Genomic DNA, 22,590 nt, shown 5'->3' with positions numbered 1-22,590 from the left:
CGTGGTCGTGACAAAAGTTATAGGCCGCTAAAGTTGAACTTTACTCATTTTCGCGCGCGCGACTAGACCACCGAAAGTATTTATTTTCTCAGCAACTAAGCGATATACATCAATAATTCCTTTTGTAAATGAAAGTACATTTATAGCAGAATCTAAATCATTCATATTTACCTACCCTGTTATGCACATTTTTTAGAAAAATGACCGTCAACTTTCAAATTTCGTGTAGCAGATAAAAAGTGGGCACTTTGAACTATCATAACTTTTTATTTCACGACATCGATTTCGAATATTTATAGCTCATGCGATGCTCCAAACTCCAAAGCATTGTGATTATTTTATTTTCTATAACATTACCGTGAATTTTTCACTTATAATTGCACAAGAGGTTTGTATTTTACCGAGTAAATTTGGGTTGTTTAGGTAATGAAAATCTGTTGCCTAGAAATTAGACGAGAAAAACTGTCAACTAATAAAAATGCGACACCGCAGGTGGAGCATTTTTAGGTTGACAGTTTTTCGAGTTCAATTGCTAAAAGGAAACAGATTTGAATTGCAACAACCCAAATTTACTCGGTTTAAATACAAACCTCGAGTGTAATTCGGCAGGACAATTTAATGAACAAGAAATTCACCAAACTAATCAATTATTGACAGACGTCAAACTAGTCATATGGGTAAGGATAATGCGATTATTGGTTCGAAAATGAATAAGTGAAAAAACCACTAGTGCATTTGTCGCTGGAAAAGTTGCAGGTAACTTTTGCCGCTGTCAAAGTGACAATTCCACTGCGGCTTATGCGATTTTTTAGACATGAGTTGAATTGTCGGTTTAAATACAAACCTCGAGTGTAATTCGGCAGGACAATTTAACGAACAAGAAATTCACCATATTAATCAATTATTGACAGACGTCAAACTAGTCATATGGGAAAGGATAATGCGATAATTGGTTCGAAAATGAATAAGTGAAAAAACCACTTGTGCATTTGTCGCTGGAAAAGTTGCAGGTAACTTTTGCCGCTGTCAAAGTGACAATTTCACTGCGGCTTATGCGATTTTTTATACATGAGTTGAATTGTCACTTATAATTGCACAAGAGGTTTGTATTTTACCGAGTAAATTTGGGTTGTTTAGGTAATAAAAATCTGTTGCCTAGTAATTAGACGAGAAAAACTGTCAACTAATAAAAATGCGACACCGCAGGTGGAGCATTTTTAGGTTGACAGTTTTTCGAGTCCAATTGCTAAAAGGAAACAGATTTGAATTGCCACAACCCAAATTTACTCGGTTTAAATACAAACCTCGAGTGTAATTCGGCAGGACAATTTAACGAACAAGAAATTCACCAAATTAATCAATTATTGACAGACGTCAAACTAGTCATATGGGAAAGGATAATGCGATAATTGGTTCGAAAATGAATAAGTGAAAAAACCACTAGTGCATTTGTCGCTGGAAAAGTTGCAGGTAACTTTTGCCGCTGTCAAAGTGACAATTTCACTGCGGCTTATGCGATTTTTTATACATGAGTTGAATTGTCGTAATAAAAAAGTTACGGTCGTACAGACATGCAACAGAACATCGTAACGTAACTTCACTGCAACATTTTTTGTTGCAGGACGAAGTTACGGTGTGATTGGATTGCGAGGTGCAACAGAACACCGCTCTGTAACATTGGCGCGAAACATATCACCGTATACCGTCCCATCAGTTTCTTAATTTTCTTGTTAAAGAATAATGGACGTTGCTGCTGCAGCTTAGGTATATTGTAATGCAAACCATTAATTTTTTTCTTGCAATCATCAGTCGTGATTTTAACCTCTTGTGCAATTTCTATACCCATGCGTCGTTTTTTTAAAATCTTATTATAATAAAAGGAGTGGTTAGTATCCCCATTGACTAATACTCCCATTAGTCAATGGTATCCCACAAAATCTCTTTTTTTCTGTACACTTCAATAAAGTTTAACACAGCATCCTCCGTCCACTCCATGTTCAACTGCAGTACGCACTAAAGTGAATTGACATTTTAAATAGGAAACGTTCGCAAAGTGGTACAAACTACAAACATGCATATACCACGTGCAACATCAACGCGTAGCATCCCTTTGATGTGACGATGAAATACCGACAACGGATGGGACGCCGAAATGTTACGATGTTACACCGTTACGCTGTTGCAAAGTTGCGTCCAAATTTGTTACGCACCGGTGTTACGTTACGATGTTCTGTTGCATGTCTGTACCCGCCAGCTACCGCGCTCGCCGAGTCGGGAGTCACGAGTGAGACGGAGAGGGAAGGATAGTCAGCAGCGTTCGCGCAACAAGGAGCGATGCGTAAGAGGTTCTATTCTACTAATAAATTTCATAATTCACCATCTCATCCGAATAGTTTACCAAAACTATCCATATAGGCCGTTTACAAATAAATGCATTCCGCCGAGTTTAATTGTAAGATCTCAAACTGTTCATTAACCCTAACTCCATGTATAGGTATCAGCTCATTGGTGAAATATACAGGTTGTTACATACAAGTAAAAAATTGGGTGGTAACTGGTAAAGGGGACAAAAACAAGCATTTTTCCAAATATACCGAGGGTCCAACGTATTTCGTTTAGGAGCCACCCTCAAAAAAGTGGTAAAGTTTCCATTTCTCCTTTAATTTTTTTCTCAGCAACCATATAACAGTTACAGAGACTGGTGGTAAGTCTTTGTTTTGCTGTATGCCCTTTCCGGTTTTGCAAATAATTTTTTTAAATTGCTACCAAAAAAGGGCACCCCCTAAATAGGGGTGCGAAAAAATGTTGATTTCGACGAAATTTGGTATCTGGTGGTTTTTGAATAAAAAAATCACGAATCTGAAATTAGTTTTTGAAAATTTGAAAAAAACAAGTCCACTGCAAAATTCCACGAAGTTTGTTGTGCAGGAACATACGGAACAAAATTGTCGAACAGTCGAATAGTTACCGGACTTTTTTTAACGCAAAATCGTATGGAAAGTGTCACTTTTTTTTCCACGATTTATGCTATGCGTGTCCATGGCGTTTAATCCTATCTATGAACAGTAGGTAGCATCAATTTTTGAGTGGCAGTAAATCGCGAATGTCAATATTATCAATATACTCTTTGATATTATTCAATTATGTTTATTAAAGGCCCAGTGAAGCATAAATTGTGACTACATTGAAACTAAAGATATAATATTCTTAGAAACGCAACAAAAAAATCCGGTGTCAGTGTCATGTCCCGTTTCCTAGTTACAGGGGTTTAAATATTTACTACGAATGCGGTGACGTCACCGCTCCCACACTTACCGGCTATTATACATTTGCAGTTGCGTATTATCTGTCTTTTTACATGCGTATTTCAGTTCGCGTGTAAACACTTCCACTGTGAGACAAGAAAGGTATTCTTTATTCATTGGTCTAACGAAATATTACGTTGTACCACAGATTATCTGTGTTTGTTGGTTTGTACTAAAATGACACGGTGTTGTGCTTATAAATGTAGTAAAGGTGCGCTATCTAGGACCTGCGTATTCAACAGGGAGCGGTGACGTCACCGAATCGGTCGACGGAATTTTAAACGTGTGTTACGAGCGATCTACTGAACCTTTGAATGTAAAATTTTATATTCACAGACTGAACGTAGAAAGCCCGGGTTTTTGTTCTACTTGTTTTTGTCGGGATAACTATTTATTGTTTTTTTCTTGTAAATTTAAATTTTTTACTTCACGGGGCCTGGATCAGGATCACTATACAAAAAAATTTCGTGTACAACACATTTTGAAAGTGTCTTTTTTTTCATGAATTTGCTTGATTAACTCGGGCTTCGTCTTCATTAATAAAACTGATTCATGGAAAAAAAATCACTTTCAAAACTAGTGCAAACAACTATTGCGTTAAAAAAATGTCACGTTACGTTACTTTTTAGCGCATTTTTTAAGAATTAAAAAAAATGTGCTATTGTTTGCGTTTTGTCCGTCCGCCCGTCCGTCACGACCCACTTCTACCGTTTTGAACTACTTCTTGGGGAATGGTCCTAGAGTCCTGGAATTTTTCCCAGTAGGTAGCCTAAGGCACGAATAAAGGAACGAACCGGTTTCTACCAACTACTGCCCTTCTTTCTGTCCTCTTATCAAAGCACGGGGTGGAGGGGGTGGTGGTGTGGTGGAACTAGTTTTATCCTTCATGGTATACTCTAATGAAAGGGCTCAACGAAAGGAATTAATTTCTACCAACCATAGCCCTCCTCCTCGACCTCTAATCGTGATCGGATATATTCCCTTATACCTCAAGAACGGATTGTCGGAAGAGGATACTGTCATCTCCTAGAGCCAGTAAAAACTATTACCTGGCGTATAATGTGCAATATTTTATTTGTTACTCATTTGTAAACAGTAGTAAAAGTAAATAATTAGTTCTTAAATTGATCTCGAAGAAATGTCTAAAATATCATGTTATCCATGTAACAGAAACTTCGCATTAATTCTGGCCAATGAAATTGCTAGATTACTAACTTGTAAAATTTTTACAGGTCAGCTGTCAGTTTTACAAGTCAGTAGCGTGAACCGCTACGGCACTTTTTTTCACGCTATCTACTAGTGGACGAAACAAGCGCATCCTTTATGAACGCAAATTGATGAAAAATGTACTTTATTTTACAAACGTAAAAAAAAACTATTTCGCGCACTGACAAAGTTGTGCCTATATAACACTATTTTGCTGATATTTGGCTCGGCTTTACCTCGTCAAAATGCCTTCAATCTCAATTGATGAATTGAAATTGAACTTCGGGCTCTTGTTGAAACTTGAAACTTTGACATATGCCTGGCGTCGCCGCCTCTCCCAGGATTTAGTCAACTGTCGTGAGGATGCGTCCCTGGTAGACACTATCAGGGACGTTTCTCCACTACTTTGTTGCCATCGCGCTGGGCCGCGACATATGCCAAACAATGTGGTGGATTTTGCGGATTGGGGGGGTTGTGGGGGGGCGGCTAACTGGGTGTTATCCGACCCGAACGGGTACGGCCACAGCTTCGCCACTGGTATTCTGCCTTAGAGGGAACTCTGCTTTCTAGTGACAGCTTCTTCTCCAGGCGTTCATTGGCTTCCGATGTTCTTATCCTTTGGTCTCGTTCCCTTCCCTGTTTTCCCTCGTGGCTCTTTTTATTGTTGTCCTCTCCCCGCATTACTTTCTGTCCCCTTTTCCTCCTCCCCTCGGCTACTTGTCCTTGTGGCTGATTCTTCCTCCACCTCCAGTATTCTTCTGCTTTCTTTCTTCCTTTGATGTTTGTCTCTGCTATTCTCTTCCCATCTTCCCATGGAAATTCCCGAGACCTCTACCGTTTGGTTTATGGTGGTGTTCCATGTATGGCAGGGTCGGCCTACGTTCCATTCCGAGGCACATAGAATCTTGGCAGCCCGAATGATATGGTCTTTGTTCCTCCTGTTGGTATGTCCCCAGTATCTCATCTGCCTCATCTTCAGTCTCCTAGCAAACGTCTTTTCCTCTAATAGTTCTCTTCTCTGCTTTCTTGTGAGGTTGCTGTTTTCTTCAGTATCCTGAGTGCCTTCCACTCTGTCCTCCTCAATGTTCGTCTGTTGCTCTTTGTTGGCGCTGAAGTGTTAATTCCGTATAAGATTGTCGGTGCTACGATCGTGTTGTAAATCATCATTTCAAGCTGTCCGGTATTTTATATATAAATAGCTATTATTCATCGTTTGTGCTTTAATTATTTGCAAATTTGTTGACTTCCATTAATGGAGGCTGAAGGAGGCCGGAAGTTGGTCCCTCCAAATTACAAATTTATTCGTGGCCCTGTGCGGAATCAAGCTGGAAACACACGATCGAACATCGCGACAAACATGTAGGTACGCGCGTACATGTTTGTCGTGATGTTCGATCGTGTGTTCCCTCCTTTGATTCAAAATACAATAAAGATTTTTTTCTACTCCTATGTCGTAAACATACCCAAAATGTCACCCTGTACTGCACGTCTAAATCGTTCATTATATCATACGGTTGCATAATGAAAATTAGAACTGTTACTTAATATATATATATTACGTAACAGGTTAAAGGTCAAACGCGAAATGTTAATTTAGTAGGTTGTCAGCCCTGCCTAATGAATGAAGTAACGTCAGATTTTGCTGTTGTAGGTTATGTTTCACATTTTGTAAACTTATTTGAACAGAATTACTCATAATTTGTTTAAACGTTGCCATTTGTATGAGAATGGAGCCTGTATGTAATTTATTAGCCGTGCCCAATTATTTTTCATAATCGCAATGGGCTACTCAAAAATGGTTTGAAGCTGCGTTTAGTTAATTAAGCAAACTCTGTTGCTACTATTTTATATTTTAGAAAACTACAATAAGTACTCGAAGAATTAATGGATGGTGCCAATTACGACTTGCATGGAACACGGAATAATGCACTTTAGAATACTGGGTAGTCCGATGCTTCCTTCCCGGGAAAACTCGTTAAAAGAAGCAGCGTTTTGAAGGCCTTAGTATTATCGATAGTTAGGTACCTAATACATTGGCAACTACAACAATAGAACCCGTTCAAAACTGTAATGAATAAGAGCACAAACACCACCTGAGCTAGTTAGGTAGTAATCTTCAACTTCAACACTTGTATCTTGTATCCTATTGGCTATTGCATCTATGGTGCTAAAATGAAACTCGCATTGCAGTAAGGAATAGGGATGTAAAAACCCTGCAATACACTTCCAATCTAAGTAAAAAGTATTTATAAAATTCTTGCTCGCTGGCGTGCATTCATGGAATATAAGTGAGGTTACGTTCTATTTTGTATTCCTTTTAAATAGACCATGACATTTGACACTTGACAGTTCTAATTTTTAGTTCGAAGTTCGAATATTTAGAACCAAATCAATCGTAATCTATCAATCTTTTATCAATTATATTCAAGTCGTAGAAAAATTATAGTACATAATTCGAGTGCTAATGCCTATTACGCACTCGATTTTATTACAACACTCGCTCGCTGCGCTCGCTCGTGTCGCAAAATACTCGTGCGAAATAGGCTTCTTAGCACACTTATTATGCAATATACTATTGTATCTTAGCAGCGAGCTTTATATGAATAAAGCCGGAAACATATATAGGTGACGCGAAGCGACGCAACGCTACGCGACGTTACGCCATATTTTCGTTATTTTTCCTGTGTGTGCATATTTGAACGATGCGACGCGCCGTCACGCAACGGAACGCCACTTCACTTACCATAAAATACATACAGTCATCTCCAGTTCATCAAAAGTAACAGACGAGATAAGATGGATTTGGGTAGTTCCGATGAATACGAAGAAGAAATTGAGGAAGCGTGCGTGGCTATTATGTGCATAGAAGCGCATTGTAAAAGAAGAAGTGTGTGGGTACACGAAATTAATTTGAATAGAGAAAACGATGGTGAATATCATACCTTAATTAAGATTTTGGAAAAAGAAGAGAATAGTGATCGATTCCACATGTACTTTCGTATGAGCAACATGGTCAATTAGCTCTGCTTCCATTGTTAAACTAAACTAAAAGAAAAAAAGATGCACGTGTGCGCGTGCAGATTTACACCTGCCAACGCTATGCAACGCAATGCAGCTTGACGAAAATCTAAACATTTGGAATCGCATCGCGTCGATCGGCGTAAAGTCGAGTTCCATGTCGTAAGTGTGATCACTCTTATGAAAATCCAGATGACAGAAATTCGTAACGTCGCGTTGCATCGCCTTGCGTTGCGTCGCGTCGGGTAAATATGTTTCTAGCTTAAGAATCGAGAGATGCTTTGTGATGCCATACGATTCCCATTCGGCCAATACAGACTTTCGAGAGCCGTCATAAAAACTATGAAACCCGTTTTGAATTTTACCAAATCAATGTATGGTTATGGCTCATGCATGGCCTAATAAGAGGATATTAGGCCACGCGCTCATGAACATCATACGATTAACTCGTTTTGCAATGTTACGTAGATCCAAAGTCGATATGACGTCGAAGTATGCTTTGTAGATCGATACTCGCCAGCCGGAATGCGCGTTGGTTTCGCTAAAAACTGAAAGTTTGCACATGCCGTCACTAGGTAATTAGTAACACCATTGTATAATACAATGGTAACACTTAAAATTAAAAAAAATATTTCATTTGACAATGTACGTTTCCGATTCAGTTTTTTGTCTTATTTTATAATTAACTTAAACGTTTATTGTTTAAATTAAGAATGCGGTGACCATTCCCAGGAGTTAACCGTTACCCCACAATCAAACATACATGCATACAATCATTGTTAATTCAAAGGGTGCTGAGAGGCTCCTCTAACGTGATGCGTTTTATTAAACGTTACTAATGAGGAAGTTAAGAATTAGTCAACTCGCCTGTTTGTTTTTATAAATTATTCTGTTGTTATTACTGCAAGTGGTGCACGGGTTAACTAAAGCGTTTCTAATGGATGGTTTTTGCTTTGATTTTTTCATATGTATTCAAAATTAGATCGTTTTAATCGAACTTACATGTAAAATGTGCAAACCGCGGAAGATTGTTGGGGTAGATATGAAATCGGTGTTTTACAATAATACTCGTATTTCACCATCCGCTTCCGTTGGTCATCAATTCGCATAACAATATACGAGTAGGTTAACAGCTTTTCATTAAGTAAAAGAGAAACGCTAATAAATCTACATATAGCCAGCCTATTGTTTGCGGGTATTTCCCCATGATTATAATGATAGGTGTTCTTGTAACGTACATGCTACATGCACTTTTGGAACAACAACAACGTAGGTATATTGTAGCGTTCATAAGTAAGTAGTAGAAGCCTGATTTTTTGGTTAAACAAAATTTCATACGTATAGCCTTGTACACACTTTAAAGCAGGGAATTGATAATTCTAGAGAGGTGCCAATTCTATTAATAAATCTTTGTCAAATAGCATAATAACCAAAGGTAAGTAACTTTGATTGCTATGTATATAGCGTGAATAACCACAATTCAAAAAGGAAGCGTGATGCTTTGAACAATACAGTCCTAGCCAGTTTTTTTTAAATAATACACTGTGTAACATTTTTTCCAAATAAGTATGTCAAGCGTTCAGAACATTTACATAGAAGGTGGGAATAAACCTAGGTTTTTGAATACGCGTTTTTCGGATTTGTCACTTTTTTCCAAGTTTCTATCCTCTACACAGCGATGCGAAAAAATTTGATCGTAATGAAATGTAGTACCTATCTATCTGCATTCTGCTGATCTTTGAACATGAATTTTAATAATAATAATATTTTTCAATAATAATAATAATATTTATTTATCCTGTTTCAACATAGAGATGTATAGGACAAAGTCAAACATCCAATGAAACAATGAAACAAACACAGAAATACAATTAACGGTCTGCTACGTACCGAGATGCACCAGGATCATTTAAGGGTTCTTCAACGTTATAGAACATCTTGTCTAAAAGGAAACTAACTTATAGATTACGTTTGAACGTATGGAAGTTGTTGGTCGTTTTAATGGTAATTGGCAGGCTATTGAAAATTTTAGCTCCTGTAATATAGGGACTGGACTGATTGACATTAGTTCTTCCTCGTGGCACTCTGAGGTCATTAGTATTTCTTGTGTGGTATTTGTGTATGTCATAATTATGTAGAAGTTGATGTTTATTTTTAAATATAATTTTACACACTTCCAGGATATATAGGTAGGGTAGTGGGAGTATGCGGAGCTTGGTAAAGATCGGTCTGCAGGGTTGTGTATATAGTTTGCACCACATATGCATCTAACGATTCTCTTCTGTGTGACAAAAACTTGATTGAAGGTGGATGACCGACCCCAGAGGCACAAACCATACCTGAGCCGCAATTCAATGCAGTCAAAGTAGAACATCCGAAGCTGTTTCACATCTAGATAGTACCTAAGGTAGCGTACTCGATAACATTCAGTATTTAATTGTTTTATTTGTTACTCAGTTGTAAACGTTAGATTAACAAGACAAAACGCAAACGGGTAAACGTCATGTTTAAACGCTACTGACTTGTAAAACTGACAGCAGACCTGTAAAACTGACAGCAGACGTGTAAAAATTTTACAAGTTAGTAATCTAGTAATTTCATTGGCCAGAATTAATGCGAAGTCTCTGTTACATGGATAATATGATATTTTAGACATTTCTTCAAGATTAATTTAAGAACTAATATTATTTACGTTTACTATTGTTTACAAATGAGTAACAAATAAAATATTGTACATTATACGCCAGGTAATAGTTTTTACTGGCTCTAGGAGATGACAAGCTCGCCTAAGGGCTCGCTAGTCAACTTCTCCTATCGCCAGTAAAAACTCACTTACCTGACTAATAATGTAAAATACTATAATTAAGTTTTTGTTATGGGATATCCTGCTTAGAGTATCATCGAGTACGACGCCCAGAAACTTTACTGTAGTTGGTTTTTCTAAATTAGCATCATTAACAGAAATATTAATGTCAAGAGTATTAGTATTTTGATAATTGTGAAATTGTAAAAATTTCGTTTTGCTATGATTTAAGAATAATAGATTATTCTCAAACCATCTAGATAAATTTTCAAATTGTTAATATACTTACATGTTGCCCGTAATTCATTTTCATCCGGGTGTGAAACAACCACGGCCGTGTCGTCCGCATATAGTGAAAGAGTTGCATCAACCGAGATGCAGCTCAGAACATCGTTTGTAAATAGTGTAAAGAGGATCGGTGCTAAAATGCTCTCTTCGGGTGTACCCACGTTTAGCTTTATGGTGTCTGAATTAACGTTAGTGGTGTATCCCTTATTACTATGTCGCAATGAGACATACTGCGTTCGATTTTTAAGAAACTTTTCTAGCCAATTCAGGGCAGTGCCTCTGACGCCGTAGCAAGACAATTCCTGTAACAGTAGATTATGGTTGACACAGTCAAATGCTTTAGTGATATCGCAGTATATCCCAATAGGCAGTTCTTTTTTCCCTATCGACTGAAGCACTGTATCGTAGAAGAAAAGAATTGCATCAGTTGTGGATTTATTAGGTCTAAAGCCAAACTGGTTAGGTATTAATATTCTACATTTTACAATAAATCTTTCTAGTCTATCCAAAAGCCATACTCAAAAATTTTTGAGAAGACGGATGTTATAGAGATAGGTCTAAAATTGTTTGGAGTGTATTTATTCCCCTTTTTGTGAACTGGGATAATTTTTGCCAGTTTAAGGGCTTCTGGAAAAGTGCCAGTTAAAAAGGATAAATTAATTAAATATGTTAAGGGCCTCACAATTACGTGAGAGATTATACGAACCAAAAAACAAGGAAAGTCGTCAGGTCCTGCCGATCTTTTGCTTTTTATTTTGTTATGAATATCTCCGAAACGAATCAATAGAATTTAAAAAGCAAAGCAGATTAGTAATCACGATTAAATTGGCTTTCAAATAATGTGCCATTTGCCATAGGATTCCATTTAAAATTTTAGGGGTTAAGCTCCCTACGTAGAGGGGTGAAGACTTGGGTTCGTGATTTGTATTCCAAAAGTTGTCCCCCTCGAATACAAAATTGACGTGTTCGAGGATTTTGCGAAATTTCTAAATTTAATACCCTAAAAGCCCTCTGTATACTTCTCGTTGAGCCACTCTGTATAATTTTCTTTCCACTAATAGGAATAATAACAAAAAAAACGTATAAAAGGAGTAAAATCGAGAGTAAAATACATGCTCCTGGTAAAGTAAACAAAATACACAAGGATGGGAAAGTATGCAGATTTAATATAATCATTGATTACAAATCTAAATATACATCGATGTGTTCCAGTAGTATAATTAAGGCCAGTTTACTATAGCCACTACAACTTGACAACTCCCATTAAATTCACTGTTGTGATGTTTTGATTAAGGGCGCGCTATCAGTATTGTGTGTTGCCTATCTCACAATAGCTTTCTTATGGGAAACATGCCTAACGGAATTCATACCGTTTTTAAAAAATATACATTTTTTTTCGGAAATGTTTGTTATTTCTTGTTCTTAAATGTATGTAAATTATGAGTGAACGGTTTATATTGCATTAAAACTCATAGCTCATTCTCTGAAAGTGTATAAAGTAGACGTTCGATTACAATGGCAACCTTTTGTGTATAATTCAAAGGTCAAAGAAGTTTTTGAAATATAAATTGTTTCTCCAGATTCTTGAACATATAAGGAATAAAACGTGATGTAAAAATGGATAATATGTGGTTTCTAAAGCACAAACGGTATGAACTCCGTACACTTGAAGAATAACTCGTAAAACAATTATAGAAAAGAAATCTGTGCTCAGTGTAGTTCAACGTGTATCCACTAAGATGGCTACGGTATACTATTCTTACAAAGCGGGAAATTTAAAATGGAGCACTTTTTGGAATGTATTAATGTATCTATTTTTTAGCAGTATAACTTATTCCTTTATTGGCTTTGTTGGTCATTAATGCAGATAAAATGTATCCAGCAAAAAACCGTACCATAAGTAGGAATTACACTGGTTAACGTACGTTACCTACATTCAAAATTTGGGTTAGGAAACTGGCAAAAGAAGTATTTATAAACGTTGAGTTTAGGATCATGGGATTTTTCACTCTACGTTATAATTAATATAAAAATTGCAGAACTTGCAACAAAAAGAGGTTATGTTGGATTGTGTTTTTGAATTGATAATACACAGTGTTAATACTGCTGCTTACGTTTACCAGATGAAGCGCTTCATGAGCGCTACTTAAGGGCAAGAATACTCTAATCAAAATTTCTCGCCCAAGTTGCTATCTAATAGCACTGTCGACATGTACGGTGGTATTTACACCTCGGCAGTGCTATCGGACAACTCTGCAAGAAATCAGTAACTGGAGATTATATATTTATTCGATAATAAATGTACACATCACTTACAACTAAATTTAAGCACTATTAATAATAACGAAACCCCACCGATTGGATGTCATCTCGGTTCCCATAATTTGAATGAACTACATACTATCGGCATTGAATAATTCAATGCTATCGGTATTATATCAAAATATGATTTCACACCCAAACAACTAACATTCAATTATGAGTCAGTATTGCTGACTTGCAAATCTGGTTTTCCTAAAAATATTGCGTGGATTGTCCTTTGTGATCATAAAGGCTGAGTATTTCTTATGGCCGATTCACATTATTATCGGTCAGGTTACGGTCAGAACATGAACAGAACAGAAATACACGTTACAATAATTGACCGCACCGTGTTCTGACCATGATGTGACCGATGGCCTTATATAAACGCACTGCAATGACATCGTTCGGTAAAATGATAATCGGAAAAAAATGTACTCTGTCGGAAGTCAATCTTCGGAAATGTGTACAGTCGAAGGATAGCCTAAAACAATCCATTAATAGAACTATATTAAAATAAAGATCCTCAACTTTACTTACCTAGGTAGGTACTGTTTTTTTTTGTTATTTTGCAGTTAATAGAAAATCAGGTAAACATAATCCATAACATAACCCAACTTTGAATGGCATTTCAGGAATTACAAGTACGCACTGTTATTGGGATTCAAATGAATTACTGAACAAAACCGCATATTATGGTAAATAAGTATTTTTAGGTAGAATTTATTTCGCAAGATCACTAAATTCCCTTTTTAGAGTTACGGAACGATATTTACAGTTACAGGTGGTAACCAAAGATAAGCAAAATACTATTTTTAATTTTATCTCAAGCAAAGACGAATGTAAGCGAGTGTTAGCGACCTAACGAAGTACAAATAGGGATCGCGGATTCGGGATGGCAGCACAAAGCAACGAATATTTCAAAAATACTTCTTAGTTCACTTTTCTTACACCATGGGCGCACTTAACGGGAAAAGTTGCACAATTAAAGAGTACTAATTATCATGCTGTAAAGAAAACCCGACAATTCCGATTACTTCCGAAGATATGCCAGAATAACTGAAATTTGCCGATGCTGTTATTTTATATTTTTCTGGCGTTATTTGAACAGATAGAAAACAATAAAAAACACTTTCTCGTTGCCGTTGCAATAAGAAATAAAAATAAAATTTTTTTGAAATATTCGTTTCTTCTAGAATGTTTAAGAATCTTTTAGAAAACTTCTTAGAGATCCACGAAACATTATTATTAATCCGTTTAATGATTCTTCAAGATGGTGCGGGAACAAAGAATATCAAAATAAGTGCATTTTAATACTCACATGTGATGTGCCAATGTGGGCGTTGTCTTACGCTTTTGTAAACCTATTTTGCACGTAGCCTCATTCAAGGTAGTCTATCGTAGACTAATTTACAAAATCCACGTTTGGAGTACGACACATGTTCTATACATCCCATGCGAATGTTGTTTTTTAAAAATTGGAAATTCGTTTTAAAAGGAAATAAAGGGTTTTTTGTACTTGTTTATGCCTTTTTTCATAAACTGACATGTTCATTCTGCCTCTATCAACAACTCAAAAAACAAAAATTGTAAAAGATTCTTACATTCACTAAATTCAAAAACGTAGTAGAAAATGAAAATATAATCGCAAGGCGTAAAACGAGCCCGTGTGGAGCAGTGGAGACTGCGGTACCAAGGGTCCTTGGTTCGAATGCGGGAGCAGACTTGGCGGATACTCTGCCTAGTTAAAAATAAGGACCACAAAACATAAAGAGAAAGAACTCGTGAAAAAAATCGGAAGTGCATAGCAACAATCCAATTAAGTTTCAAATCGGAATAATGCGGCTTACAACACCTTCTTGGTACCCTATACCCTGTAAAATGTATAGATTCCAAAACAACACCCGTGTCGACGTCACGCCATCAAATCGATCCCAAACTTAAAATTTAGCTGATCACACCGAAACATGATAGCTCTCATTCTATTGGTCTTTCCGTACCCTGTCACAAGGTCAAATTTTACGTCTCCGACACTTTCAAATATAACATTCAAATTTCCCGTCAGGTCTGAAAAATTACTGTAATCTTACTTGTTGCATTTTTTGCAGATCGTTATTTTCAATGTCTTGCCTATCTAAAATACCAGTCATCAGCTGAACGTCACCTCGAATCGACGTATGTATGTCCTTTTCTGCCGCCAAGTCCAAAATTCTCATACCGTTGACGACAACCCCCGCTACTATACCCGAGAAAGGTCGCTCTATCCTTGATTTACCCTTACTCCATTTTCCTCCGATCTGAATTTGAGATTGACTATTGAACACTTGCAATTGATGCCCTAAAAATGAAAATAGCTCCAAATCGCCAAAGACCACTTTTACCTGTGGGGTGATTGGTTTGAACGTTGTAGTCATCCACTTGCAATGTCGCATTAGAACCCGAACGCTTAAATCTAACTACGTGATATGTATTGTCATTGACTTTCAGTGATATTTCTCCAATTGGATGATCGTGCGTCCCCAAATTATATACCATGAAGACATTTCCTTCGACCTAAAAGTGTGCATACTTACTAGCGAGAAACTACACTAAGTTTATAATTAACCTACCACTTCAAGCTCGATGTAATCATTTGATGTACCACTAATTATTCTCATTATAACCGTATCTGCTTTAGAAGTGATAAATCCCAAGGCGATGATGTCGTCTTGCATTTCAGGCCTACGATCCTCAGGAAAAGTGTACGTTATAATTCCACGATTAGGCCCAAATTCGTAAGCCACAGATTCTGGACGAAGCGCAACATGTCATATGAAACCCTAGCACAAAATCAACTCACCATCAGAACACGTTGGTCCCGTAAATGAGGTCATATCACAATCGCATGTGTACGAGTGCCACTGTTGGACACAGACACCTCCGTTAGCACAAACGTTATGGCTGCACTTAGTGGATTGCCCTAAGAAATTGAGTGAATCAGAAGAAGCTTGATAAATCACTGAGTCTACCTTCACAACCAGCGGTCACCAACGAACTATGGACCACAGCATCTTCCATGATATTCGGAGATTCGCCATTTAAATCCAATCCAGCGATGCACCCTTCAAATCCGTGTCTGGATTTGACATCCTCTTGGGGCAACTGTGCGTATAAATCTTTGTGAACACCACCCAAATATAAAATACCATCCAGTTCCAAATTACCCGTACCTTGATTTACGGCTATAACTATGTTATCATCAACCATTAGAGTGTGCTGTTTTAATGAGGGCCTGCGAATGCCCACTGTATGCCATCTATTATCGTTCAATCGTGTCGGAACTGTATCTGTTAATTTCACAGAACCGTCACCGACATTTACGATGTAATTGATATGACCGTCGACCAATTCGACTGCCACGAAATCTTCTTTACGTCCCCCATTAAACACAATTAGACCGTTTGCTTCGCGGGTTTTAAACATAAAATCAATATGAATACTAGAGTAAGCACGTAGCATTGGTAATCCAATAAACGTATGTTTCGATCGAAACGTCACAGGCCGATGTAGATTGTCCGTTGCTCTTTTAATAAATTTGGCCGCAACCTTAATTGTAGGAAAACCGGAAACCCTCTGATCGGTACTGGAGGAACGAGCCAATTCTATGTATGGAATGTTGTTGAAATAAAACTGCTGGATCTCCCCGATAAAATTTGGAACCGTGGTAGTCATCGTGATTTCTTCTTCTTGATGATACAGTCCGCCGAGATGAATTGTTCGCCATTGCAGAGCGTTGTGTTTTCCTAATGTTTCGGCTGTAAAAAAAAAGATTTCAGTATATGGAGAGTCTAAACACGCATAGGCGTGATAATCTAATTTAACAAATATTTGACGCATAATTTGTAGATGAAACGGTTAATTACGTGAAAACTTTGGCATTATTACAAAGTGAATACATACCCACCGTATACATATAGAAAACTAATGAATTACATTAATAAATATTGTATAATGGAGTATTGGCATGCCAATGTTAATGCATTAAAGTTGTTTTTACGTGCCTCCATATTCATCATAAAGCTTTATTGATTTTCTCATTATGGCGTTTAGGATTTTACATGTCACCGCGTATCCCAAAATAGAAGTTGCATGCCTGTTTTCGTAAAATACGTTTTGAAAGCAAGCACCTTTAAAAAAATCGCAATTTCCCGAACTAATTGAATCTTTCAATTTCACGCGGTCATTAAATTAAGGCTGGGATTGCCTGAAAAGAGAAGTACCCATAGTAAAGGACAAAGTTTTTTTCGTTAAAATGTGCTGGTACCTAATAATGAATAGCGTAACTACAGCAGCTTTCTATACAAATATTTAAATAATTATACTCTCTTTAAGTGGGCCCCAAACAACACAGAGGGTGCTTTAAAAAAATGCAATTTGATTTGCATAACCACACGACAGTCGACAAGAAGATACAAAACACAAACGCAAGGCCGTTCACGGCTCCTTACAGACAAGGTTAACAAAATTATAATTAGTTCTCTACCACACATAACTTGAGGAGAATAATGAACCGCTTGTAACGTAACTTATGAAGTAAAAATCGCGTAATTATTGGCATGGGGGACTTTCAAAATTAAGGTCGTAAAATTGGTTCACAAGTGGCGACAGGGGCTTTTTGTTTGGGAGGACCCTCAGTAAAACTCTTGATTCCTTCACTTAATGAAATTCAATGTCATTACGAAGTGTGTTTGTTATAACGATCCTAGTGCCTATTCAAATAACAGGTAACGAAGACTTTGTAATTAACAAAATGTTATTACAGTAAAGACGCGTTTTGACTTTTAGGACTTGGAAAAGTTCAACCATATTTTCGTTTTTTTTATATTGTTCTCTGAAACGGTAGGGACATTTCGAATTAGAACAAGCAAAAGCTTTTATGGAGAATGGATTTTTGTCAAAAAGTATAGTAAAAGTTTTTCTTCTTGTAAAGTCAATCCGGGGACATACGGTATACCGATTTTTTTTAAATTTTTTAGCCGTTTATACCTAAATATACATTTGTTCCCAATGTCTTACATTCCGAGGGATGGTGTTTTGTAAATTAGTAATTGACAGGCTGATTCGAATTCGAGGGCCACCATGGGAATCTCGGGAAATGTAAGAGATAGGTAGGTGGTAAATTTGGCAAAGTTGTGTATGCTTAACAAAAACAGTTTTGAAACTGAAATTCTGACTACTTTCGGAGATATCCGGAAAAAACGAGATTTTGAAAATCGTTTTTGTTTTTTACTGAAGTTAATAATAAATGACACATTATTATGGCCACTTTTTTCCCTCTACAAGATGCTACTTTTAAATTTGAAGTTTGACGTTTCGTCTCCGGTTAACTATAATCATTGAATAAAAACACTATAAGAAGCCTAACGCTTATTCAATGCTATAAACAACTTTGTTTCTTATGGAAGTAATTTTTACTTTTTGTGTGATTTGATAGTGAATTTTTTTCTGATTTCAAAAATGTATACATCAATGTTTTTAATGCTTGTAAAACATCTTTTTTGCCTTTGTCTTAAGTAACGTACGTAAGTAGTTTCTTGCGTTTTTACGAATTAACGTTATTTCTTATTAAAAATAGATGATGTTACCATCAAGGGTAACTTTGTCAAATGTAAACTACCTATCTCTTACAGTTCCCGAGATCCCCATGGTGGATTTGAATTTGAATCACCCTGTATAGGTCAATTATTACACATTACACTAAACTGACTAAACTAATACTAATAATATGTAATAGGTACTATCATTGAATAAAGAGCTTTATTCAATGGTACTATTGAAGTTCAAAAAATTTAATTTGCAACAAGTATGGATTATAAATTACGGTATTTTAATCTGCAAAGTGCAATAAGCAAAGATAAAGAATAAGGAAGAAGGTCAAACAAATCGCATTACAAATAAACACCCACACAAGGTCGCAACTTGCCAGACATCAACAACAATATACAACAGCCCTTTGTTCTAAAAATAACGTAAAATTTTGATATTTGTTATAAAGGAATGTTACCTATCCCCATTTCTATTATTTATTTCATAAAACGATAGGTAGAGGTAAGAGGAGGTTACCTTTTGCAATGAATAGGAAAGAGAAACCAAATAAATTTCGAAGCAAGTAGTTGACAAAATAAAAATATACCAGTGAACGATCTTTTTCTTGCTGTCAGCAAATTCTTTTACAAGCAGGCTCTGTTTAACCTTGAAAGAGAATCGCTAAATGATTTAACATAGGCAACTTACATAGCCTGCTAGTTTTTTTTTTGCTCGTAAATTTTTGTCTTTTGTTATCCCCATTACACAGTACTAGCTCAACGGTACTAGCCTAGTTAAAAAGTAAGAACAACTCCATCGCAAGATAAAAGCGCTTATGTACCTATTTCATATCTTTATCGTATTTTTTACCGACTTCATGAAACTCTTGGTGGCACCCTCTGTGAGAAAGAAGCTACACTGTTGACCGCGATATTAGTCACAGCTGCGTAGTTTATTTCCATTTCTCCAGTTCACATGCCCATTTTTCAGAACTTCATTCACCACTTTTTTTATGAAAATTTTTGAGCTTCACATAAATTGCCAAAATATAGATAAGTATTCACGCTACCGATCCCATACATTCGTATTGCTTAAAATGCTCCCTAATTTTTGCAATTAATTCCTAAACTATGAACTCTTTTGACGCATGTTTTCTAGATTTTTTAAACATATATTAATGGACAAAATATCAGTTTATATTGTATGGAAACTATGCTCTGTACATCTATCTACCTAATGCATATTTTTCCGATCATATACACCCCTTGCTTATGGAATGGTGAATGAAGTTCTGAGGCAATCAATGCACGCCCCATTGAATTACATGTGCATCACCAGTTGCCTATATTCTCTAAATCCAAACCTTAAGCTTGCCTTCGCGCGTCTCGAGTGGTGTATTAATAATTACCTACTCCTTGGGATGATAATGAGTTTGTTAAGAGCCCTAAGACATAAAATATTGCAGCCACCTTCTTGTACCCTGATGTCCACCAATCAATACGTAAAATTAGTAAATAGTAGGTACCATTTCTATGGGCCGCTTGCTTAAATTTAGATATTTCCATAGCAGTTCAATACCTTAGGAAAATCTACCCCTACTATGCTTTTTGGGCGCAAACGATTGAGAAACGTTATATTTCTTTAATCTGTTATCGATTTATTTCAAAGAGATGATTTTTCATATTATATTCATTTTCTAATTCACGTGGAGTTAGGTACATTATCACTTTAGTATTTAGAGAGGGGTAGCATTTCGTGTTTCACTCATCTGAAAGATAACTTCCTACGTTACCATGGAAATTAATTGTCCGATAGATTTAGTATTATTCCTTTTGAAGTACTTACCTATAACAATAAATTATGCTTCATCTAAGCATTTTAATGGCTCCATGCACAATACTGCGTAAGACATCAAGCTAATTTATAGATATTATACGTCACTATACTGTATACTCTGGAAAATACAGGGTGGGCCATTAGTGTGTGGGCGGACGATTGTGGGTTTATTAACGCGCATATTTAAAATTCATTGTGGGAGGAATGTTGCAGGACCCTTGAGGCTACAATCTAAAAATATTTTCACCGAAATTGCAATTGTTATACAGGGTGATTTATATCAAAGTTGCATTTTTTAAATGGAACCCCCTGTATATTATTACATATTTCGATTCCTTGGTCAATTTTAGTGTGACTTTATGCATTACACATGATATCTAAAATGAGTAGTTTAGCCGCAATTCTCGTTTTTTCAAAAAGTAGATGTCCAGTAAAAATTGAATATCGCAGTTATCATAAAATTTAGAAGGCCGTGACTTTGCAGTGGCACTAATCATGAAATGTACTAGAGTAGTCTCAAAATGAGAAGTACATTGTGACGTCATCACTTTCTGCGCGTATTGTTGCCACTAGTGGCGTATCATAGGGTATTTAAATTGAGGTTTGAAAGTACATTTGCTGTGTGAGGCAATGCACAAATGTCAACGCGCGCGCTCCCCTTAGGAGTTATCATGGACTCTCTCGGGCACATTTTCATGCTTTGCGCAAATGACGTCACGATGTACTTCTCATTTTGAGATTACTCTATACGCTGAACAGCTAAAGTTAAACTTTTTTTGTGTTAAAAGAAATCACTCCGTCAATTTTCAAAATTTCAATCAGAGGTAACTTGATTTTTTTAAATGGAATTACGAAGTTTTTTTATTGCATGAAATGTAAAATTTTATTACCTTTCTAACGATATAAGCATGTCGGTATGTATCTCTTACCTATTTTTTGTAATTCAACAATTCAGTGTTTTTGCGATTTTTAAAGCCTCTCAGTAATTAGTAGGCCGTTAAAAATTAAGAACACCAATTCAACAAAACAAAACAAAAACTCTTGTTTGTCCATAGCCCATTTTAAAAGATAAAATAATGAATTTGCATTTAAACCAATGCATGAACTTATAAATAAATAAATTTGAAAGACACATAGAAAATATTAACACAAAATAAAATGAAATAACATCTGTCAGTTTAGTTTATTAGCATTTACAATTCTGTTGTTGAATGTTGTGTTAGAAAAATGGAATTTTAATAACATATTTTAAACGGTGCCCTTTTGTTTGTTCTTCTTCAAAATGTTCCGGTGCACATCGTAAAAGAAATGTGGTTTCAGCATGATGGGATCCTACCTCATGTTGCTATAAACATTAAAGAATGGCTGAATCAACAATTTCCTGGGAGTTTGGTCTTGAACATTTATTGAAATAATTATTTTTCTCTTATTTTTATTTAAACTTTTTATTTTGATTTTTCTAAGTTTTTGTTTTATTTTATTTGCCGTAAATTTTTTTATAAATTCAATTGTTTATAATTTTTAACGGTCTATTAATTACTGAGAGGCTTTGGAAATCTAAAAACACTGTGAATTATTAGAAATTGTTGAATTACAAAAAATATGTAAAAGATACGACATGCTTATAGTGTTAAAAAAGTAATAAAATCTAACATTTGATGCAATAAAAAAACTTAGCAGTTCCATTTCAAAAAAATCAGGTTACCTTTGATTGAAATTTTAAAATTGACGGAGTGATTCCTTTTAACACAAAAGAAGTTTAACTTTAGTCGCTGGGCGTATGTTAGTGCATTTCATGAGTACCACTGCAAAGTCACGGCCTTCTAAGTTTTATAACTGTGATATTCAATTTTTACTGCACATCTACTTTTTGAGAAAACGACGAATTGCGGCTAAACGACTCATTTTAGATATCATATGTAATACGTAAAGTCACACTAAAATTGACCAAGGAATCCAAATATGTAATAATATACACAGGGTTCCATAAAAAAATGCAACTTTGATATAAATCAGTATAACAATTGCAATTTCGTTGAAAATATTTTAGGTTGTAGCCTGAAGGGCCCTTCAACATTCCCCCACGATGCATTTTAAGTATGCGTGTTAATAATCCCACAATCTTCCACCCACACACTAATCGCCCACTCTGTATACGAACTTAATGTCATAAAAAATTATCAAAGTCCTCGTTTGAGATCGAAGGGACTTCAGCGCATTTTTGTGTGGCAGATCAGTATTCTATTAGCCACTTTCGACTCAACCATC

General features: G+C 36.1%; 2 protein-coding genes across 2 annotated transcripts in view; both read right to left on the bottom strand.

Moving 5' to 3' along the window:
* LOC116170367 overlaps positions 1-22,590 on the bottom strand; it is a 631,383-nt gene that overhangs the window by 352,016 nt on the left and 256,777 nt on the right. The window lies entirely within an intron of this gene.
* Positions 14,595-22,590, bottom strand: part of LOC116161086 (neurexin-1a) — a 66,201-nt gene continuing 58,205 nt past the window's right edge. Inside the window, exons 12-16 of the mRNA XM_031474298.1 lie at positions 15,930-16,715; positions 15,761-15,880; positions 15,531-15,709; positions 15,303-15,474; positions 14,595-15,259 (exon numbers count right to left, since the gene is read on the bottom strand). Of these exons, the coding sequence (XP_031330158.1) occupies positions 14,997-15,259; positions 15,303-15,474; positions 15,531-15,709; positions 15,761-15,880; positions 15,930-16,715 (1,520 nt within the window). The 3' untranslated portion in view covers positions 14,595-14,996. The remainder of the gene's footprint in view (positions 15,260-15,302; positions 15,475-15,530; positions 15,710-15,760; positions 15,881-15,929; positions 16,716-22,590) is intronic.

The sequence above is a fragment of the Photinus pyralis genome, unplaced genomic scaffold (assembly GCF_008802855.1).
Source record: "Photinus pyralis isolate 1611_PpyrPB1 unplaced genomic scaffold, Ppyr1.3 Ppyr1.4_LG1, whole genome shotgun sequence".
Classification (NCBI taxonomy): domain Eukaryota; kingdom Metazoa; phylum Arthropoda; class Insecta; order Coleoptera; family Lampyridae; genus Photinus; species Photinus pyralis.
The sequence above is the reverse complement of the archived record's forward strand: the minus strand, read 5'-3'. Positions and strand labels throughout refer to the sequence as shown.